This window comes from Siniperca chuatsi, linkage group LG17 (assembly GCF_020085105.1).
Source record: "Siniperca chuatsi isolate FFG_IHB_CAS linkage group LG17, ASM2008510v1, whole genome shotgun sequence".
Lineage (NCBI taxonomy): Eukaryota > Metazoa > Chordata > Actinopteri > Centrarchiformes > Sinipercidae > Siniperca > Siniperca chuatsi.
Window position 1 is genome coordinate 20,344,819 of NC_058058.1, and position 21,246 is coordinate 20,366,064.

A 21,246-nucleotide genomic window follows, 5' to 3' on the forward strand; every position below is an offset into this window, starting at 1 on the left:
ATAAAAAGTTGTCATCATGAGGTTGCCAGGCAACCTGCGGAGACTTCAGGAAGTTATTGTTGCCAGTCAAGAAATAGTTTGGCACATGTGCCCTCTCTAATACATCAACTTTTTGTTTTTATACTCACTTTTTTGTACAAATAAAACAAACAAGATAATTAATTAGATCTTTGCTAGTAGGTGGATTTTCTTATGATTGGAGTCAGAGCCAGGCTAGCTGTTTCCCCCTGTTTCTTTAGGCAAAGCTAAACTAACCAGCTGCTGACTGAAACCTTATATTTACCAGACAGATATGAGAGTGGTATTGATCTTTTCATCTAACTCTCAGCAAGAAAGCCAAAGACAGCTTATTTCCCAAAATGTTGCACTACTGTTTTAAGAAACCTTAGATTACAAGACAGAATTTCTGCATAGGCAGCATCCCCAGTTTCTCTTTTGTCAGCAGCTATCTGACCAAAAGTTGTATGTACTGAATATACATAGATATAACCCTCTGCATGCTATATTTGGACCCTTCCTCACCACCCAGCACCTTCTGTCAATCCATGCGGTCCCCCTTTAACAGGATCATCTCTGCTCTGAGGGAATAATCCCTCATTCCTGACAATACTGTCTTAAAAACCACAAGATTACCAGGTGGAGACAGATCACATCACAATTCCGAAATTATCTCACTTCTGGCTACAATACTAGTCTGATCCAACCTCTGAACTCCAATGAAAACAAAAGGAACATCAACAGCAAGCATGAAAGCTCAAGTGACAGATGTTTGAATGACAGATGTTACTGCTGGGCAGATGGGTCGGCCAGTCAACAAGATTAGGAGTGTTTAGATAAAACGTAGATTGTCAGGCATTTTTGAGGAAATCAGTTGAGCCACATGGACAAACATATGGAGGATGTTGTATTTTAATCAAAGGATTGAGTGCAACATGGTTGTCCATCCCCTTGTTTCTGGCGTCATAATATTTCACTGAAAGTCTGTCTGAAAAGCTTTTCTAAGTAAAAAAAGAGCAATAATTAACAATTGAATCATTGTTGCTCTTTTGATGAGGGCAAGAATAGGATGTTCAAGGATGGTTTGGGTTTAAAAAAGCACACATTTTTCACAAAATTAAGTAATGGCACAATCAGCTGGTCTAAAATTATTTTCATCCTTGCTTCAGCAAACGATGCGGGTAGCAGCAAATGTCCTTGTGTCTTTAACTTAACATTTTGATGCTACACTTCAGGCTTTAAAATGCTCTTTCAGGTTGTCCTATTAGCATCTACTCAGTGTCAAAATGTTTTGACAAAACACTTTTTCAGGCGTGAATGCTGACACTTTGGAGTAGCTGCACACATTTCCGTGTCACTGTACGTGTCACTCATCTGCCTTATTCATAGACTGCCAGTTGGGGTTATGCTGCGACCTCAGCCATGTCTAGTTCAGTGAAGGCTGGAGAAGATCATTACACACCATTACACCTGATGGGCTGTGTTGACAGTTTCCAAGGTGACAAATACTGAGAGATGCAGCAAACAAAACAAACATTACCCATCCTCTCCTCCCTTTTCCTTTTGCTCTTCTTTTTCACTCATTCTAACCTTACATACCGCCATCCATCCCCCACTATTCCAAGTCCCTCAACATGTAATAACCGACATGCCGGAGCCATAAGGTTACACACATCTGTAGCGTGAAATACATGTTATCATGGGAAATGCTGTGTAGCTGTGAACTTGGGGTAATTGCAGCGATAACATGAATGTGTAGCTCAAATAACTGTCCAAATTGTTGAGGAGAAAAGATTGAAATACATAAGGTGCTGTACATTAAGAGAAATATAAAGAGCGCCTCCTCCACCATGACACGCCAACCCCCATTCCTGTCTTCCGCCTTGTCAAACCTGATAATCCTGACACATGCTAAGGCAACCTAATAAGACACTGCACCTCATATGGACAGAGGAAATGGGACATTGTGAGACACACAGAGCACTAATCCTCTGCGAGACGGCAGGACAGAATGACTGTGCTGGAAGACACCGCCACATGCTGTCAACACCATTTTGCGGTGAGCATTTTGACTAGATGAGGGTGAAGGAAGTGACAGAAAGTAGCAGAAAGACTGATTGGAAGGGCTTGGAAGGAAAGAAAGATTGAGAGCAGGGACGCATTAATGAGTTAATGACGGGGCGAGAGAGATGAATAGAGAGGGTGCATGAGAGATACTGACAGACAGGAAAAGAGAGAGAGGAGAAGGGGGGTGTGAGACAAAGAGTGACAGAGAAGGAGCAAGGAGAGAGGAGGAAATGCAGACGGGCATGTTTCTATGGGCACTCAGGAAAGATTTGGGGTGAGGGAATCTTGCATCATTGCGGCAGGCCAATGAAAAGGCTCGATTAAAATGTTCAAAGGGAGTGTCCTAGCAACAGCGGAGTAAATACCATAGCAGCCACCATTCCATCTTAGACCGAAAAAAAAACCTATACACACACACACACTTTGATTAATGTTAACACACATGTTAGCTGTTTTAGTGCACCTTGCTGTTTATTCATACATGTAAATGGGTCATAATCTGCATATTTTGATTCATGACCATACATCAAAATCTATACAGTATATCACTCACTGTATGTAAGATGCTTCAAATGACTATAATAAACTATGGCAAGCATCAAACATACATTTTCTCAGTTTTATAGAGACATACAGACATTTAAAAAGATGTGTGATATTCAGTACTATGTATAATTTTAGATGGTTGTGTACATATGAAGAGTACCGGTATAGTCACAACAAGTGAATGAGTATACATGAGTATACTGGCATGCACATTTGGCAAATTTCACCATGTGTATTAATAAATGTGTACATGTATATATATGCCTGTATATCTGTATATATGTGTGTGCATATATACTGTACATGTATATATGTCTGTAAATGAACATGGATGAATAAGTATATGTATAGCTATGTTGTACAAAAAAAGAGGATAAGACTATACTTGCATATTGTGTGTGATTTATATTGTAACATAACTATACTGACACTGCAACATGACCTCTTTGTAAACCAAAGAGGTTTGTGTGTGTGTCATGAAAGTCAACATGGCAATAAATCATCATTTAATCTACTCATATGGATTATAACCAGAGTCAGTAGATTACAGAGGGATGGACAGGGACCAGATCTTTCAATTACACACCTCTCCTGTCTGTTTCTCCCCCTCCACCCGCCTATACACACTCAGTACTTCATCATGCTTTCTCTTTCTACCTTATTATTTATCCATCTCTCCATCCACAGCATCGTTCTCTCATTCTTTCTCCCCAAGCACACACAAAGAAGACCTGCAGTCACACGGTAGCACAGTAGGTAGCTTCAGTCGGCTCTCCCTCTCCGTGGAACAACCTCATATACACCTTTTCCTCCACCGGAATGTTTTCACATTTGAAAGAACGAAACACTCCTGAAAAGCTCATGCCTCATTCATTCATCCCTCCATTCAGTTTTTTTCTCCCTCCCTCTTTCCTTCCCTCCTCCCTGTTTTACACTCTAGTCGCATGCACCCACCCCTTCTGAGCAGTGCAATCTGGGGCTATTGTTTTTAGCAGGCTGTTTGCGGAGACGGCTCACACAAGCACACACACACCTCACTGTATAGAATTGAGGGCCTTTTGTAGTGACGCTAACAATCTGTGATAATGGAGCTGAAAAGACGAGGAGGCTTGCTTGACATGCAATTTACCCACATTGTTCACAGAACCAGTGCATCAATGTGATATAGATGCATGTGCTGTGATGATTCTAGGTCACATATGTCCTGTGACCAAACCATCACCCATCACTGAAAATATACACACATTAACACACACAAGCATACAGTATGTGGACTCCACATACTGCTGATGGATTCCTGCTAATGCACAGAGGAAGAATAGATCTTTGCTGAGGTGTGTGTGTGTGTGTGTGTGTGTGTGTGTGTGTGTGTGTGTGTGTGTGTGTGTGTGTGTGTGTGTGTGTGTGTGTGTGACTGTGACTGTGACTGTGACTGTGCCGCTCTGGCTAAGCACTGCAGTGAAAGAGGACAAGCTCCAGTTGACCAGCCCCACCAGGTTTCAACGCTCCCTCCCTACCCCGGGGATCCTGATCCACACTAGTTCTCCAGTCCCCCCAAAAAAAAAAAACAAGCACCAGTCAGCCACCAGCCTCAGTCTAGAGTCTAACCATCCTCCAGCCTCAGCCTCCTCCTCCAGCGAAGCCAGCCAGCAGCTTCTCTTTTAGACGCAGGGTGGGACTGTGAGGCCCCTTCCTGCTATCGGAACTAAACGGATGGAGTGATGGTGAGCTATGAAATGAAGAGAAAAAAATGAAGAGAGTGTTGGCTCAGCTTACCGGCTGGGCTTGCAGGAGGGGAGGATGATGCCTCTGACTCTGCTCTTCCTTCCTTCTCTCTGGACCAAGGTGAAACACAGATGGATGCAGGGAACAAAAGAGAAGGATAGAAGGAGGCAAAATACAGACACCAGCAGCTGGTGGCTAGCGAAAGAATGAAGCGAGAAGAAGGATGACTGAGGATGCAAAAAAAGAGGAAAAAGTCCTTGTGTTGCTTTTCTCTGTCTTCCTTAGAGAGACTCCTTTATCCTTGTGAGCCAGAGGGCTGTGGATTCACCTAAACACTGAGCACACGCACTGCCTCACGCCACACAGCCCTCCCTCTCCCTCTCTCTCTCTCTCTCTCTCTCTCTCTCTCTCTCCCTCTCTGCACTAAAGACAGCAGCTGTTGGTCTATGAGAAATAGAACGCCATGTCCCCCTCCCTCTCCTCTTCTCCTCCTACCTCTCTCGCTCACAAAGACCCCCACCACACACACACATTTGGCATGTCCTCACAACACCCCCTCCCCCTTTGACTAACATCTCCCACTAGCCTGCTGGCAATAAGAGGAGGGGGCACTACCCTTTGTATGTGTGTGTGTGCTGCTGTTTACTTGTGTGTGTGTGTGTGGTGCAGAGTTGTATTGTGTTTGACATTGTTTCAGCAGCAGAGTGACTTTTCCTGTCCACACGGTGTGAAAGTGAATCATGGTGAGTAAGGATGTGCAGTAGGGTATTTTTACAAACTGTGTGGGTGACTGCCGAGCATCATTTGCCACTGTGCTGCAGAGGGGAAGGAAATTCACCTTATTTGTGGTTATAGGCAGCATGAGTGTGAGGCTGCTTATATTTACTGTAAGGCCGAACAGCACAGAGCTGTTATGAGCATAAATTAGCTGACATTTAGGGAACGTTCAGGTTATAGAGCTACTGTTTGTGTGTGTGTGTGTTACCCCATCCCTCTCTGTCCTTGTCATTCACTAAGAATTTGGTATGGTGAAAACTCCCGTTAGGACCCTTACTTCAGGGTCGCAGCCCGGACGAAAGGGCATGATTAAATGAGCCGTGGCTAAATTGTCACTCTGTGTACGCTTGTGTGGGGGACAGAATGTGTATTGTTTGGTGGTCTTGTACCCAGACCAGTGCTTATGGCAGCCCACCTACGGGACTGGAGCAGGGTAAAAGAGCTGAAGGCCAAATGCTGCCGTGCATAACTCAACCACAGTTTGTATGTGACAGCCAAATTTAGGGCAGAATTGGGTTAGGAAGGCCTGGTGCCCTTTTATAATCAGGTTTCGTAACTGTATTTGGGGACAGTGAGAGGAGTCCAGTTGATGAACTCATCCTACCACGGCCATTATTAATAATTGAACAGGTTGTTGGGTTAAATGAGCACAAGAAGACGCACTTGTCGTCTGAAAATGACAAGCTTAAAGATGCGATCAAACTCCAAAGTGAATGAGCTTCACCCCTCATTCACTTCTACTGAAAACCATGAAAAAAGTTATTTAAAAAGACAACTTTGGAAAAAAAGAAAATCCAATTCAAGGTTCACACAGAGTTTGTGTGTGCTGAACCTTGAAAAAATCCAACATGGAGGCACGTCTGTCACCAACACTGCACTAGCAGAGTACAAAATAAGCACAGAGAAGCTGCAATGTGGCCTTGGTTGGTCATGTGGAAGCACTAGAGTGTACTACTATCTGTGTATAATGATTTGCTATATAGATAACTAGCATGCTAGTAGCTAATAATACCACTTAACACGGCTGAGGCAGAGAGAGCGGGCTTTGAAATGCCCAAATCATTAATGTCATGTACCTTTTTGTCATAAAAAAGTTAATTCGTCAATTAATTAAGTTCAGATGTAAAAAAGGCTTATATGTGGTGTTGCTAATCTGAAACATTGGCTACACACAGGCTCTATGCTGCTAAACCTAAATAAAAGGCAGAGGAGCAGTTTAATGTCTAACAATAAATATGGGTCTTCCTGTTTTTGTGGTTGTGTCTGAGAAATAGATCGTCTGACTGCTACTTTCACATCACCAACATTGTCCGACATTGCTAAATAGATTTCAGATTCACATTAACACTGCAGATATGATCTTGTAATAAAAATTAGAATAGTAAGCAGAAGAGACACACAGAAACATGGAAGTGGTGCTGCGGTGGTTGACACTCTCCTGTTAGCTGGCATCCGAGCACCACAAAGATGAAACAGAGGGATAATGAAGGGAAAGGCAGAATAGAAAGAACAGAGAGCGCTTCATATTTTAGTGGTGTGAGAGTGCTTTAGCATTTTCAAGTCACTGAAGCTCATGGGAGGTTATTATAAAACTGGTGCGAGACTCAGTATAATAATGCACACCTCAGTCTGATATTGTAGAGTTACTGTATCTGAATGAGCTTCCCACATCAGTCAGGTAAACAAATGTTTGATACAGACAAAAAATTGTCTCTTGAAAGCAACGTTTGCGCACTTAATGAATTACACTAATGAATTACACAGTGGATTTAATCTGTTTGTCTTATCCGACATCACTCTGGAAACATTTTTTTTAAATAACTAAAATGTGAAATGCAAATGTTAAACAAAAAAGACAGTAGGTTTGCACCCATCTGTTGAGTGAATAGGAGCTGCTACAGGTCCTGAGGATATATCCTGAAATTTGAGGCTTTGGCAGCATGTAAATGGCAGCATCTGTTGGTTTTGGTGCACAGCCGTTAAAACGTAATGGCCTGAGCTTTCTGCAGGGTGTTTCACACATGACTGTGTCGTGTGACCACACTGACTCATTGTCTTGCCTTACCAATATGATCAGTGTCGCCATTCTAATTTCTCCTTTTGCAAGTGACTTCAACATAGACTGAGACCATTCATTAACTCAGTGCATCAGAATTTGGAAGGCTTTCAGACAATGAAATACTCCAGTTTCACAGTTGTAGCAAGCATCGCCACCCCTAATGACTGTAATATGTATGGGACCAGATGTTCTCTTTGAAACAAGAGAGAGGGCAGTGAGTTTTGCCTGTTGTCTGTGAATAAACATCTTTGATGTGAGGCCTTGTATTGAACCCTCCTGACCAACTGAACTCTGGCCAACAGATAAATTGCTCCCATCTCACCACACTGTGACATTCACACCAGTGTCTGTGTGTGTGTGTGTGTGTGTGTGTGTGTGTGTGTGTGTGTGTGTGTGTGTGTGTGTGTGTGTGTCTCAGATTGAACAGCAGATACTGCAGACCCCAGCTGAGACACATGATCATCACCTGATCTGGGTGCGTTGCTCTGAAAGACAGCGCCTCTGCAGTGAAGGAAACCAAAATGAATAAATAACTCGTATCCAAGGATACTGAGGGAGAATGGTGAGTAAGTCAATTTGCATAAGCTTCTAGGGAAAGTTTGAAACCCACTGTATACAGTCCATTAGTACATAAATATAAATTAATGATTGCTAAGTCATTCATTAACTGCACAGAGGTCTCTGTTTTATACTCTTTATCTGATAACCATAATACTCTAAATTATCTGTTAACATCACATCAGCTGTGAAATTGAAAGCATTTGAAAGTTTGATTGTCCATATTGATTATAAGGCAAAAAAGAAGACAAGCTTTCTTTTCAAGACCCAGCCTACAATAAAGTGCAAGTGAGGTATGGAGGTCTTACTTAACTGAAATATTAATACCTGAGCATTATTGCCAACCAGCATAAGGTGGAGCACCTTAGATTATTCATACAGTGTCTATTATTTTTTAGGTCAGTTGTCCCATCCTGCTTGAATGGCAGAGACGGCCTGTGGTGTGTGAGCCAGTCCTCAGATGAGGTTAGTCTTTATGAAGGCATGCTTTATGAATTATGAGGAGAAGTAAAGTGCACTGGTACCATTAAGTTGAAACACAGTAAAAGAGTAACTTGGGGTGAGAAAATCAAAGCTGACGACACTTATATCAGGAGGATTTTATACAGAAAAAACACATTTTAAATCCAAATTAAACTGATAAATTCAACAAAAAATCATGGGTTGGTCTTGAATTAAGAAGACTTGATTCTCAGGGTAATCAGTTGTAAGGAATATTTGGATTACAACAGTAGATGGTTTGATGGAACTGGATTTCTTTAGTAGCTTCTAAGTAGCTTTAGTAATATTAAAGTGAAACTATGTAACTTTACATAGTTGCTGAACAGCAATTACTGTGGTCACTGGTAACAATTGCAAGATAATGGTAAATGCCAAAACATATAGTGTAATAGTAGCACAGGAAAAGAAGAACTGTCAAGTCAGTGAACTCACTCAGTAAAGTCAGGTACAAAGCAATACCTGCCTAAATATTGCTGACATTAGCTAACATTAGCCACCATAGTCATACCAGACCAAGAAAGGTCATAATCCCTGAGTGTACTGAACTGAGGAAGGATGCGTTTTATTGCTTAGCATTTGTACTTTTCATTTGTAATCAGAAGAAGAGGTGTTATTTCTTCTCTGAAAAGTTACATAGTCTCACTTTAACTGATTTAATATTAATTCTTCATTTCTAAAGGAACAAATGTAAAAGCTCATCATGTCTGCAAAGAAAGCCTGGACTTGTCACGTTGCACTACAGACATCCTGAAGCCCACACTCTCCCTCCATCACTCTCACCAGCTAAATGTTAGACTTCTATATTGATGAGTATGTGGGCAGCTGGTGAGCTGGCATCATGCAGACACCACTCACAGTGTCAGAGTTTTGTAAATGTATATTATCAGTGTGTACTTTTTTTGGCTGTTGATATGGAAAGTAAATGTTGCTGGAAAGTGCTCTGTCTCTTAGTGACATTACCTCAACCTGACATACAAGCATCACAGATACATTCACCTGCCTCTCCTCGCCATCCTCTCTCCAGTCTCCAGCTTCTCCTCCCTCTCCTCTGTCGCCCCACCTCTTCTTTCCCTGTGTCTATTTCTGTCATCTTATTTGGAGTCATTGACAGAAGTGTGGTAGCTCGACACCCTCCCCTCCCCACCCCTCCATCCACTCTCCTCCATCCTCCTCCCATCTCACCCTGCTGTTACAGTCGCTGTGGTCTCCCTGCCCCTGCAACACCCCCGCCGAGCTCACGCGGTTAGTACAGTCTGCCTGTGCTCTCTCCTTATAAGGGCAAAATACATTGACAGAGGCAGAGAGAGGGGGCTGTACCAGCACAGGCAGGCAGGTAGGGGGACAGTGGCTCTAACAGGAGGAGAGAGAGAGAGAGAGAGCGATGATGATGTAGAGGCAGAGGAGCAGAGATTAAGAAATAGTGAACAAGGAGGGGGAGACATGAAGATGGCCAGGGAGAAAGGGTGATGGGGATTGTGTGATAAGAAGTAGGGTTCAAATGGAGCTTTGGGGCTTTTGAAAGCAAATAGCAAAATTTTTCAACTGAGGAGTCCAATAGCACATATTTTGTGGCAGTTTGTGTCATTCAGTTTTCTCATGCAAAAGATATTTCGAGATCTAGTTCCTCCCTGAATTTCATTTCATTGCAGGGCAGAAAATCCTAGAAAGAACACAATGACACGATGTCCCAAAAGACAGTGGGACACTATCCACTAAAATGTTAATTTGATTAGAAACTGCTGATATTTAGTTTATATTAATATTTAATATTTATTTATATTATTATTTATATTAAATATTTGTAAAGAATCCTTATTCTAAATTTCTTACATTTTATTTTTGGAAAGACAAAAACGTCAAAAAACTGTGAAACAGCATTTAGGCCATGATAACAACAGATCTTTCCTCCAAAACCCATAAATATTATATTTATATTTTATAAGTGCATGATACAATATCTCCAAAGCGGATCAAAGTACCAAGCACTTTAAGTAGCTTGCCTAATGCAGACCACAAATCTTCATGTCAAGATCATGTCAGCAAGTCACAGTATCTGAAACAGAAAATGGCTTGTTGGCTAGAAGCAGTGCTCAGAAACTCTCTCAGCACCTATAGCAATGCTAGAGACAGTAGCATCAGTATTGATAACAATGACTGCTATCAGCATCATCATTATTTAATCATCAACATCCTTTTCCTCCTCATCGTGATCATCACAGTGATCACATGGCCTAATTGTCATCATATTCACATAAATATATTCCTGCATGCTTTCGTGGAGTGTGATCACATGTCACTTTACAATCAATTCAGGTTAAGCGCTGCTTCACCCGCCATCAATAAAGTATTGATCAGTTATACAAACAAAATGCTTTGTATCCATTAAAATCAGAAATGGAAAAAAAATGTCTGGGCAATATGCAATTTCTAATAAAAGGCCAATGTTGACCTAAAACATTAAAGGGGAACACCAGCAGTTTAGTATTTCACTTACATGAAGTCTCCAAAAAACCTACACTTACCATAATGCAACTTGACAGCGTCTTCTGTGTTTTCATTTGCCTGGTAAATGCCTACAAAACCTACATTACCCACAATGCAACTTAACCACTGACAGTTCAGTTGTAGATTCAGGCGTGTTATGTTAATGGCAGGTAATGTAGCCTCGAGCTGCTAGCTCCAAGCAGAGATGAGAAGGGGGCTGCCGAGGTCTGGTAGACTCGCTTCTTTCTAACTCCACACCCCCAGATTTCTTTTATTTTTAAACTTGAAGTCTTCGCCCCAAACGAAGCTGACTCAAGTGACATCACCTGAGGTAATTTATCAGACTTCACACTCCCTCAGGAGCCACAAAAGGCTTTATACAACTTTTTTTCACATTTGCAGTAGTAATCCCCTAGACTTGTAAACAGACTTTGATGTGTAATATATAGTATATTCAGTCTGTTATGTTATATGTCAAACACACTTCATGTACAAAAGAGTCATTTTTGACTGTGCATGATCAGCTTCAAATACAAAGTTCAGTGTCTTTCAGAGTGTGGTGTGTGACAGAGAGTGTGTGGGAGAATAAGGCGCCTTGATTTCTTGTACAAGTGATGGGGAACCGATAAAATTAAGATTTTCCCCTCTCAAGCCTGTGTGTGTGTGTGTGTGTGTGTGTGCTGGTTCTGTTGGTTCAGCTGGAGCATTTCTCAGCGTCACACCTCCTGTTTAGCAGGAGGCCTGGTCTGCCTGTGAGGACTGCGCAGGTGCTAATTGGGCCTGAAGCCTCTGAATGGAGGCGCCTGCCATGAATGGAAGTGAATGCGTAGAGCGAGGGGCCTCATATGATCCATGTGTGTTTGTTCAGTGTATGTTGTACGGTACATCAGCATCAGCAGCGCCACAGACTGCATAAACACACCTCCTCTCTGTGTACTGGTATCTGTCTCAGTTAAGTTAAATAGACCCCTCGTTTTGTCGCAGATGGAGGGATGACACCCCTTTGGGAATGATGCAGGAAGAGAGATGCAAATCCATTTAGTTGCAGGTCCCTAAGTGGAATAAAAGGCAGACAGAAGGAGGGGAAGAGAAGGGAATGAAACCAACATAACACAAGGCTGCTAAGTGTGTCAGCATCTACGAAAGGAGGCAGACGGGGGGGGCATAGGGTTTGTGTGTGTTTGTTTTGGCATATTATCAGTATGAAACATCTTCTCTTGTTAATCTTAACCAACCTGCAGGCAATACTTAATTTACTCTGAGTAATTCCCCCCACAGGGACAAAACTCAAACCCACCCTGAAGCCCACGTAGATCTTAAAAGAAAATAGATCAGATGAATAAATATATAGGATCTTGATTCAGAGGGAGTTTGGAGATAAGCCTTTTTCTCACCATCTCTCCTCTGAGAATATGTAACAGTGAACCATATCCTCCTATCTCTCCATCCCGCCTCTCAATCGGCATTCCCTTTGAAGGAATCAAGGGAATGAAAACTGTTGAGAGAGAGATGAGTCTTTATAGCTCTCTGGTGTGTTGCTTATGTAAAGAGGCTGTGATATAACCCAAGAGGAGACATGGAGTTTATGGGATAAGTAAATTGAAGGACATGCACGAACAAGGTCACAGATTTGCTGGCGGGATGACTGTATACTGGCAGTAGTTCATAATATGGTGCAATTAAACACCATATACTCATTTCCCAAACTCTAGAAAAGAAGAAAAATACATTTCTGCCACACAGAATTATGTTAAAATTTTGACAGACGTTTCCCTAATCTTTGCAGTTAAGTTTTAGATTACACAATAATAGTTTTGTTATTTAGTATATGTGGTGTCAACAGTGTGCCTATACCAGGACACATACATAAGTATAAGGGAAGAAGACAAAAGGTCACGGAATAAGGGGGTAACTACTTTGGGTTTTAGAGGCATTTAGGCATAAATTACATTTAGATGTTGGAAGCCTCTGGATAAAACTGAACAGGTTAGCCAGTTAGTAACATTTTCAGTTGTCCAGTTCCACAATAAAACTTACCTCGCTCTCTTTTTCTTTTTGGAACAAAAAAAAAACCCAACAACACATCAGTGGTACTGAAACTCAACTACCCACAATTGCTTTGAAAATACATCAATGGCAGAGATTTACTTGCCTAAGCTCACTAGCATGGTACTACACACTAGCAACAAATTGTTAAAACCATATTGGCATTTTGTTCTCAGTATTGTAAATAATTTCATTCAATCACTGGAGAGAGAAAAACACTCATCAGCAACAACATAACCATCCTCATACCCAGAATGCAACACTCTTCAAGCAACAGGCCAATTGAGGCTCTGGACATTTACTGAGACTGTCCTCGATCTACTGTATCAAGTAATGGTATTCTGGGTAGTATTGTTATTATTGAGGGACACTGAGAGGATTTCTGCAGCAGTTTAGCCCACTGTGTGCACAATATATTATATTTTATACTAAAGTTTATAATAAAGTTGTTTTTTTATACCAAGTTCATGGCATGGCAATTGTGAAAGAACATAGAGGCTAAGTCTGCTGGTCCCCTGTCTTTACACATATGTACCAGGCAATTACCACCCCCCCCAAAAAAAATGCACATGTACCTACAGGGTTACCCAGAAAGTATTTAATTGGTACTCCCTATGTACAAAATATTTACCCTGTGATTTGTGGACTGTAATCTAAAGTGTTACCCTTTTAGCTGGATTACTGGATGATTTTACATCTTCAGGCCCCTAAAAGAATTGAAATAAAACAATTAGAATTTTTAGTTGAAGTGGCCACTGCATATGCAGTCAGTGACAAGGGCCTTAAAGCTTTGTTTTAGGGGTCCCAAGCCAAAAAGTTTGAAAGCCACTGCAGTAATGTATTGCATTATCTGCTTGCTGTGTCAAAAAAAGGTGTCGTTTACTTTAGCTCCACATGTGACTTACTCATGGTGAGGATCCTGGCTGACTTTGAGAAGCCTTTGGCTCAAAATGAGATGTGAGGCATAGTTGGATGAGACACAGTGACCACAGTTACACAGTTACTGGGTAAAGGGAAGGGGTTATCACATTATGTGTGCATCTGTATCAGTGCCAATAGGGGAAGCTGCAGGGGTGGGGGTTGGGTGTCCCAGAAATTGGCAATTGCCCCTCCCCCCATGTTGGGCACCCACATGGACAGTGACAGACAAGAAAAGGAAGAGGGAAGAAAGCCAGAGAGAGAGGATGGAGGGACGCCAGCATGTCTTCCCCCTGACACCTAGATGATCCTCACGGCCTGCCTGCTGCACCCCCTTTGTGCAGATCACTTAAACACTATCAGTTGAAAACAGATCCTGGATTACCACAGCTTTAGGGGTGAGCGTACATATTCCCTATATAGTCCATAGGGAAAACAACTCCACCTCCTTCTTTCTCTCTTCACACACAGACACTGTACATCCCGCCATGTTTCCATATGTGTCTAGACTGGAGTTTCCCAGTAACCCTTAGACATCCAGACCGCTCCTTTCCCCCTGAGGCTGAGCTGATTAACAGTAATAGGGAACAACAATGCATGATAATGTGAATTATAATGGACCGATGGAGGCAGCCTTTGGACCAGCGCTCCATATGAGGGCAATGGCACAGTAATGGTGTACATGGGCCCTGCAGGGACAGGCCAGACAAAGACAAAAGCATGCCAGACTGTAGGTTAATGTAAGTGGAATGGACATGGGAGGCCTGGAGGGGGTGTACATGTGTCCTCAACATGGTCTACACACACAGAAAGATGAGGAAATTAGTTTATTTTGAACTGTAAATATACTCATGCCTGCCAGTGTACACATAATGCAATGAGGTCATTCTGTAGCTCCAGCTTTCATATTGCTATGCTTAAAAAATGAATGGCACTCAAGCTAAAAACATAGCATTTTCTGGCTCCTAAAAAGTTGATATTTTATATGTGGTTTTTACTCAAGAGCAGCCAAGTGTGGTCAGAGTGTTTTGTTTTTGCAGAAGCCACAGCAGTTATTGGCCTCCTCTCTCCTCCATCACCTCCCTTCGATGGCCAGCTGTTGTTCAGCCATCCCCATCTTCCCCTCCATCCCCTTCTTTGGCCAGAGCTCTGGGGCAGTTACAACCAGACGGTGATCAGTTGGGAGCTGGGCGGGGGGGGAATATTTCTAAACAAGGCAAGACAATTTACTGTCTAGAAGGACCAAGAGAACACGCACACATTGACTCTGAGAGGGGAGGTCTTATCCCAAGTGACTTCCAACTTGTCTCACTCAGGAGAGGTGAAGAGGTCAGGCTATTTACTCTGGAGAGGATCCCTCTCTGCCTTTGGTCCAAATACACACACACACAAAGTGAAATAGACAGAAAGAGACGGAATTTGTACCCTTTCACCTCATCTATCACTCAGCAAATTGGACTCTGTCTCCCATGCAGCGTGTGGTGTGTGGTTATAAGGAGCTGTAAGAGATGGAGCTGACAGCTAACCAATATTAATGATACTCATCTACTGATATTTCTCTCACTCTCTCAAACTCCTTCACCCTCTATTTTCTTGCTCCTCTTTTCTTTACCATGTTCATTCCTCCAAGTATTTCTATCATATCATCATTCTATCATATCACTGAACTTCTGTCAGGGTTGGGAGCTGATGATGAAAACTGTGAGGAAACTAAAGACCCAGTGGAAGAGCCTGTATTAATTACCCTGCTTTTTTATCTTCCGTAGGACTGTTTGACAAAGGATTCTTACTGTTTTGAGTGTGTAAATACTGTGGATAGAGAAAGCCTCATGATTTGGCACCATTTCTTATGAAAACACATGGTTGTTCATCCAGGCATTCATAGTTGTGTATAACTTTTACAAATTACAATTACAATTCAGTGATTCTGATAGATACATTTTAGGTTAAGTCTTGAATTTGAAGAACAGTTTCTTCCCACAGGACATCACACTCATAAACAGTAAACTCCACTATGTGAATGTTTCCCTATAGTGTCTGCGCAATACCCAGCAATTACTGTGCAATTACTATTGTTGTAGCTGAATGTATATATAGGGTATTTATACACTGTGCTGTACAAAATATTCCTTTATTTTTGAAATATTATACAATCTTCACTCACAGCACAGCCTGTATTGTGCAATAGCTGTACCTCTTTAAATTACTCTACCACTCTAAATTCATACACTACTGTAATACACACACATACACAAATGTTCTTTGTATTACTATTCATCCTGTACTTAGTACACACAGTGTCCAACCAGAACACAGCCTTGTATATAAGCATCACCTGTAAATACCCCTGTCACATCCATTTGATTATCTGTTTATTGTTCGTTTCCATTATTTTAACTAATTGCATATTTTTACCATGTTATTTTTTATTACTTATTTATTTATTGTACATAGTGTATTTTTCTGTTTTAAATCTTTCTGTAGAGTTTAATACACTTGTGCTAATTCACTAGATACTGCTTGAGTCCAAGGGTTGGGTGTAATGATTGACATTTCTATGCATGTTTAGATCTATAATTCAATATAATATTTATTGTATTTTGAACCTGTATTTGTATTAATTGAATTAGTATTAGTGATGTTTGTCTCTTCCTTCCCCAGGACTGCCGCTAGAAGCTACATCTGGTACAGATTCTTTTGATTACAACAATGTTATCAGCAGACTGGTACCTGCCAAACATCTCTGGCTCCACCTGATGGAGATTTTATGGAAATGCACTCTGTCAGGTTCTCTCTTGCTAAACCAAAGTAAAAGTATTTATCAGATTTCTGCAGCAGAGTGCACCAAATCCATATTATTTTTCTTTCCAGATGAACATGGAATACAATTTATTTTAAAATAAATGGATTTTTTATGGAATAAATTGAATTAAATCTAATATAAATACATATATGTGTGTTATGCCACTTTCCACTATTTCCACTTTTTGACGCTTTTGACTCTCAGCTCAATAAATGTTCTGAAGCTGTTTTGGAAGTTCTTTTTCTCAACCCTCGGAATCAAAGCAAACTTGAGTAAACATAATACAACACAAAAGCTCTCCAACATGACCAAGTTGAATCTACATCTCTGACACTCCAGCACAAAAAACAATTATGAGCTTCACCTGCTTTTACTGTGCAGCCAGTTTTATTTATTTATTTATCTTTAAAAGGTGATTGTTATATTACTTAACCACTGTGGGCAGAGAGTTTCTCTCAAGTATTTTTTGTGGGCGGCTGCGTTCACAGCATGTCTATAAATTCAGCCTCCAACATCACAAGTGCCCTGTTCCATACAGCTGCAACAAAAACCAAATAGGGCTCGACAGTAACGGTTGCCAGGTTGCCATTGACAACCATTTTGAGAAATTGGCAATCAATTCTTTGCCTTTGGTTGACACAACAAACAAAAAGGAAATTTGTGAAGTCTTGGGAGGCGAAATATCCCGGCATCTTTGAGCTGGACGGAAAATTATACTGTAAAACGTGTACAACATACACCTCTATAAGTGACACATCAAGTTCACTACTTCAAGGTAGCACATCCTACAGAACCACAGGGCTAGACAAGCACTGGAGCTAGAAGCAACACAAGTGGGCAGGTCGACGACATAATGAGGTGAAGGCTGCAAGAGCTGGCACACCCACTGATGGGCCGATGAACACGCCAAGCTTGTGTATATAAACATCACCACTTTTAAACATTCTTTTGTCACATTTTCATTATTAAGCTGACGTATAACTGCATAGTATCTTAATTACTCTAAATATAAGGTGACTAAAAATGGCAACCAAATTTTCAGGTTAGGCAACCAAAAGCTGATGCCTGGTTGCCAGCCTGGCAACCACTTAAGTTAGTGTTGAGCCAAACTACATGAACAACAACAACAGACAGCAGCAGTCACTATATACTGGCTGTGCGCTGTACTGAGCAGACCAACCCCTTTGTGCATTTTGTCTGGTAGATTATGACATCGTAGAAAAGGTTTCAGTCGTAGTCATCTGGACACTGTTTTCAGAATCAAGACGTTTCGGCTCCCATCCGGAAGTCATTCTCAATTGTGAGAATGGTCTAAATGGTCTGAGTTCTCAGACCATTTTCCGGAGTTCCGGACTGAAACCTTTTCTACGATAGAACACTCCTGGACGAATGAGGGACTACACCGTCTAGACTATGACATGTTTGGTTGCAGTCATGATGACAAGTTTGCCTCTTCCATATCCTCTAAAAAAAATGTTTAAAAAAGTAATTAAAAACAAATTGGACTAAAATGGTAAAATGTTGTAATGCAAACAACTTTTTGCCATTATAAGCAACCATACTGTGTAACAACACTGAAAAGAGGCTAGGAGCAACTGAAAAGACCTACAGCAAAACACTTTCATGTGTAAATATCCATCCATGTTTATTATGTTTAAATATGAGGACTTTTACACTGTGTCTGGTTTCTTAAGCACCTGTTTCACATTTTTCACAAGTTTAAAAAAAATTGTTTTGTTAAACATGTCAATCTACTCACAAAAAGAAAACAAATGACACAATGTAACACAATCATGACCATTAATAAGAATATTGTCCTGTTGAAAAAGATCTTCCTTGACTTGTGTAACTTGTAGTCTGTCATGTCACAAAATATCAGGAAACAATAAAACAGCTCCTCAAAAAAGTTGGAGAAAAAAAAAAAAAAAAATCAATATCTGTATTTTGTAGAATAATCCTTTGGAGACACCACAAGACCTCTTCCTTTTCTCGCTCCTCGGTACACTGTTTCAACAATGTCTATCATCTCCTGCTTGTCCTCCATTGTCCAGTTGATCTTGTTGTTGTTGCCGGTGCCCAAATCAATCATGATGTGTTTGTTTCTGAAAAACAACAATAACAATATAAAGTCCTGGCTTTATATGACAAGGTCCTCATACAGCAACTGAGTATGACTGTAATTTCAATTACAGTACATTACAATAATCATAATTTAAGTAACATTTACATTGATATTTTGAAATCTAGACATTTAGTGGCTTACCTGAAAAAGAACATGACGGTGCAGGGGTCGTACAACTCGTACATCTTGTTGAAGTCAGGCACTTCTGTGATGTCCACCAGGTAAATGACTGCAAAATTCTTTACCTGTCAGGACGTACGTAGGTAGAATATTAATACAATAGTAAACCATAAGGTATCATTAAGAACAGCAAAGCATTCAACATTACAGGCAGAACACCACAACAGGGAAAGGTCAGTTTCTGGGTTAATCTAAACAATTCTCTTGGACAATACTTTTTTTTTTTTTTTTTTTTTTAAACACAAATTACAGTACCTGGTTTGCCATGCATGTAATAAATTGGGTTCTTTACATGACGCTTGAACTGTCTACCTGATAACCTACATTTAAAAAGTTAAATTTCAGATATGAACTGGTGAAACATACTGTTCATTGACTGCCACAAACCTCCTTTGCCTTACCTGTAATACCTCACCTTTTTAGTTTACCGGTATAAAAAAAAAAGAATTGGGCATGTTTAAATAAGCTTCAAAAAGAATATAAGTTACATCTTGATGAAATTATTGCAATGCCTCAGTGTTTTAACAGCCTAATAGCTTTGGGCAGCATGTCCTGAAAACGGTCTACAAATTGCTGACTGAGAGTAAGATACGCCAACATAACATACTGTAATGGGAATCTTAGTTAAAAATCAGGAATAAACTGCCAAGATCAGTGAACACAGTGATGTAAATAGTGATGAATATTCACATCCCCTTAGCACATAATATAAATCTGCACTAGGAAAAAATCTACAGCATCCTAGAAAAGGACCCTCGCATGATTTTCTGTAACATGCAAAATCCATGTGGTTTTCAGCTGAGGTCAAACTACAAACTGGAATGCTCCTGTTGGTCCTAACGGCTGAAAGTGTGAATTTCGCAGGCAATCATTTCTTAAAGTGTAATACTGTAACAGTTGAAATTGAGTGTTATCATCACAGTTATATGTAAGTGTAGAATAAACTGTCATTGAACAACTGATGCCAGTTAGACCCTGTGTACAATGTTCTCTTCATGGGAAGTCATTATGCATTTATCACAGCAGACCAGCAGGTGATGCTATTCAGCATGTTTAGACAGCAGGGAATAACAAATAATGCGTATGTTACGACACACGCGGTTTATAGGCTGGATCAGACACTAATCAAACCTTTTCAGCGATACTGTAGAGAACTTCGTCCATTTTCATACATGTTGGGTCCCAGTCGTGTCCAAAGCGGATCACGAGGACTCGGTCCTCCTCAGACAGGATGGCTTGGTCAACCTGCCAGCCATTGTGGAGATGTGGTAGCATGTACGACATCTTGATCCTACGCTGTCGATTTCCAAGCTAAAAAACAACACATTTGACTTGAGCTTCACATAACTTGAGAGGCAGTGAGAGTAATGTTTAGTTAACATCCAGTAAAATCTGAATTTCTGCTTATATAGTTTGGGTAGGAATGTGCAGTTATCCTGCTAACACTAGCTAGCTAGTGAGCTTGAATTGACTTTAGCCAAGTTAGCAAAGGAAAAGTCTGACAGAATGAAACCTTATTAGATATGAATTAAACATAATTCGTGCAGAAACACTTACCTTAAAATACAAAAGACTTTTATATGTATGTATGTATTATATAGTGAAATAAATCTCTGCGTAGTAAAAACGTAGATTGTTAACGCCAAGTAAAAGCAAAACTTCGTTGACTGCTGCTGCTTTGTACCTTTTCGGAAACGTTACGTTGCTGTACGCACTATGTCATCAAACCGGCGACAGTGTGGACGCGACGTGCTTACGTCACGTGTATGTATACAGTTTTGTTGTTTGTTTGTTTTTTTAGTCATTTAAACATTTCATAATACAAAATTACATTAATGATAAAGTTTAAGTTAGGGGACACTTCAAAATCTTAATCAATGAGAAGAACGCGAATACAACATTATATGATGATGATGATGATCGTATTACTAACGGGAAAAACACATCAGGTAGGCCTATATTCCCTCAATATACATTCTTTAAGGTACTGAGAAGAATCTTGGATAGACAAGAAGTAAACCAAAAACCTCATAGAACAATCAAAATATAGGCTACTTCACAAAACCAAGTCCATCTTTATAGGCTATGAGATTGGTATGAAGACGGACTCGTTTGTTTTTTACTTATGTAAGATGAATTCTTAAGTTTCCAACATTTCTTCAATCAGTACAATGGCCTTTACAGAATGGTCATAAATCACGTACTTTTAAATGTAAGTTATCAGATAGCCAGTTTAAGTGTCATGTAAAAAACCCAATTTATTACATGCATGGTAGTGTCAACTGGCACATCTGTAACTGGTGTGGTCTCAGTCTGGATGGAACATTCTTTTAGATGACAATAGTTGTCCTTCAAATGCTATCTTTTGCTGGAGAGTCTTTCCCATAAATACCTTCTGTGACACGCATACATTTTATAGTCAGAGAAATACAGAGGTATTATCTCTTCAACACCTTAAGTAAA

At 40.5% G+C, this 21,246-nt stretch overlaps 2 protein-coding genes and 1 long non-coding RNA gene across 5 annotated transcripts in view; 1 reads left to right on the forward strand and 2 right to left on the reverse strand.

The window, feature by feature from the left end:
* Positions 1-4,755, reverse strand: part of fam49al (family with sequence similarity 49 member A, like) — a 33,269-nt gene extending 28,514 nt beyond the window's left edge. For 2 of the 3 annotated variants that reach the window (XM_044170575.1, XM_044170573.1), the window contains exon 1: positions 4,387-4,753. The gene's annotated coding sequence lies outside the window, so the exon portion shown is untranslated. Of the gene's footprint in view, positions 1-4,386 lie in introns of all 3 variants that reach the window. The other variant, XM_044170572.1, reaches the window with a different exon arrangement.
* Positions 1,889-8,195, forward strand: LOC122863814. Its single transcript, XR_006375094.1, has 4 exons — positions 1,889-2,056; positions 7,590-7,733; positions 7,965-8,022; positions 8,128-8,195. It is a non-coding gene; the product is annotated as an uncharacterized LOC122863814 (long non-coding RNA).
* A 9,905-nt stretch (positions 8,196-18,100) lies between these two features.
* txnl4a (thioredoxin-like 4A) lies at positions 18,101-20,501 on the reverse strand. Its single transcript, XM_044170579.1, has 4 exons — positions 20,341-20,501; positions 19,915-20,094; positions 18,745-18,848; positions 18,101-18,583 (listed from the first exon to the last, which is right to left on the reverse strand). Exons 2-4 carry the CDS (start codon positions 20,065-20,067, stop codon positions 18,412-18,414), a joined length of 429 nt encoding a protein of 142 aa, XP_044026514.1. The 5' UTR covers positions 20,068-20,094; positions 20,341-20,501; the 3' UTR covers positions 18,101-18,411.
* Positions 20,502-21,246: the final 745 nt, after the last annotated feature.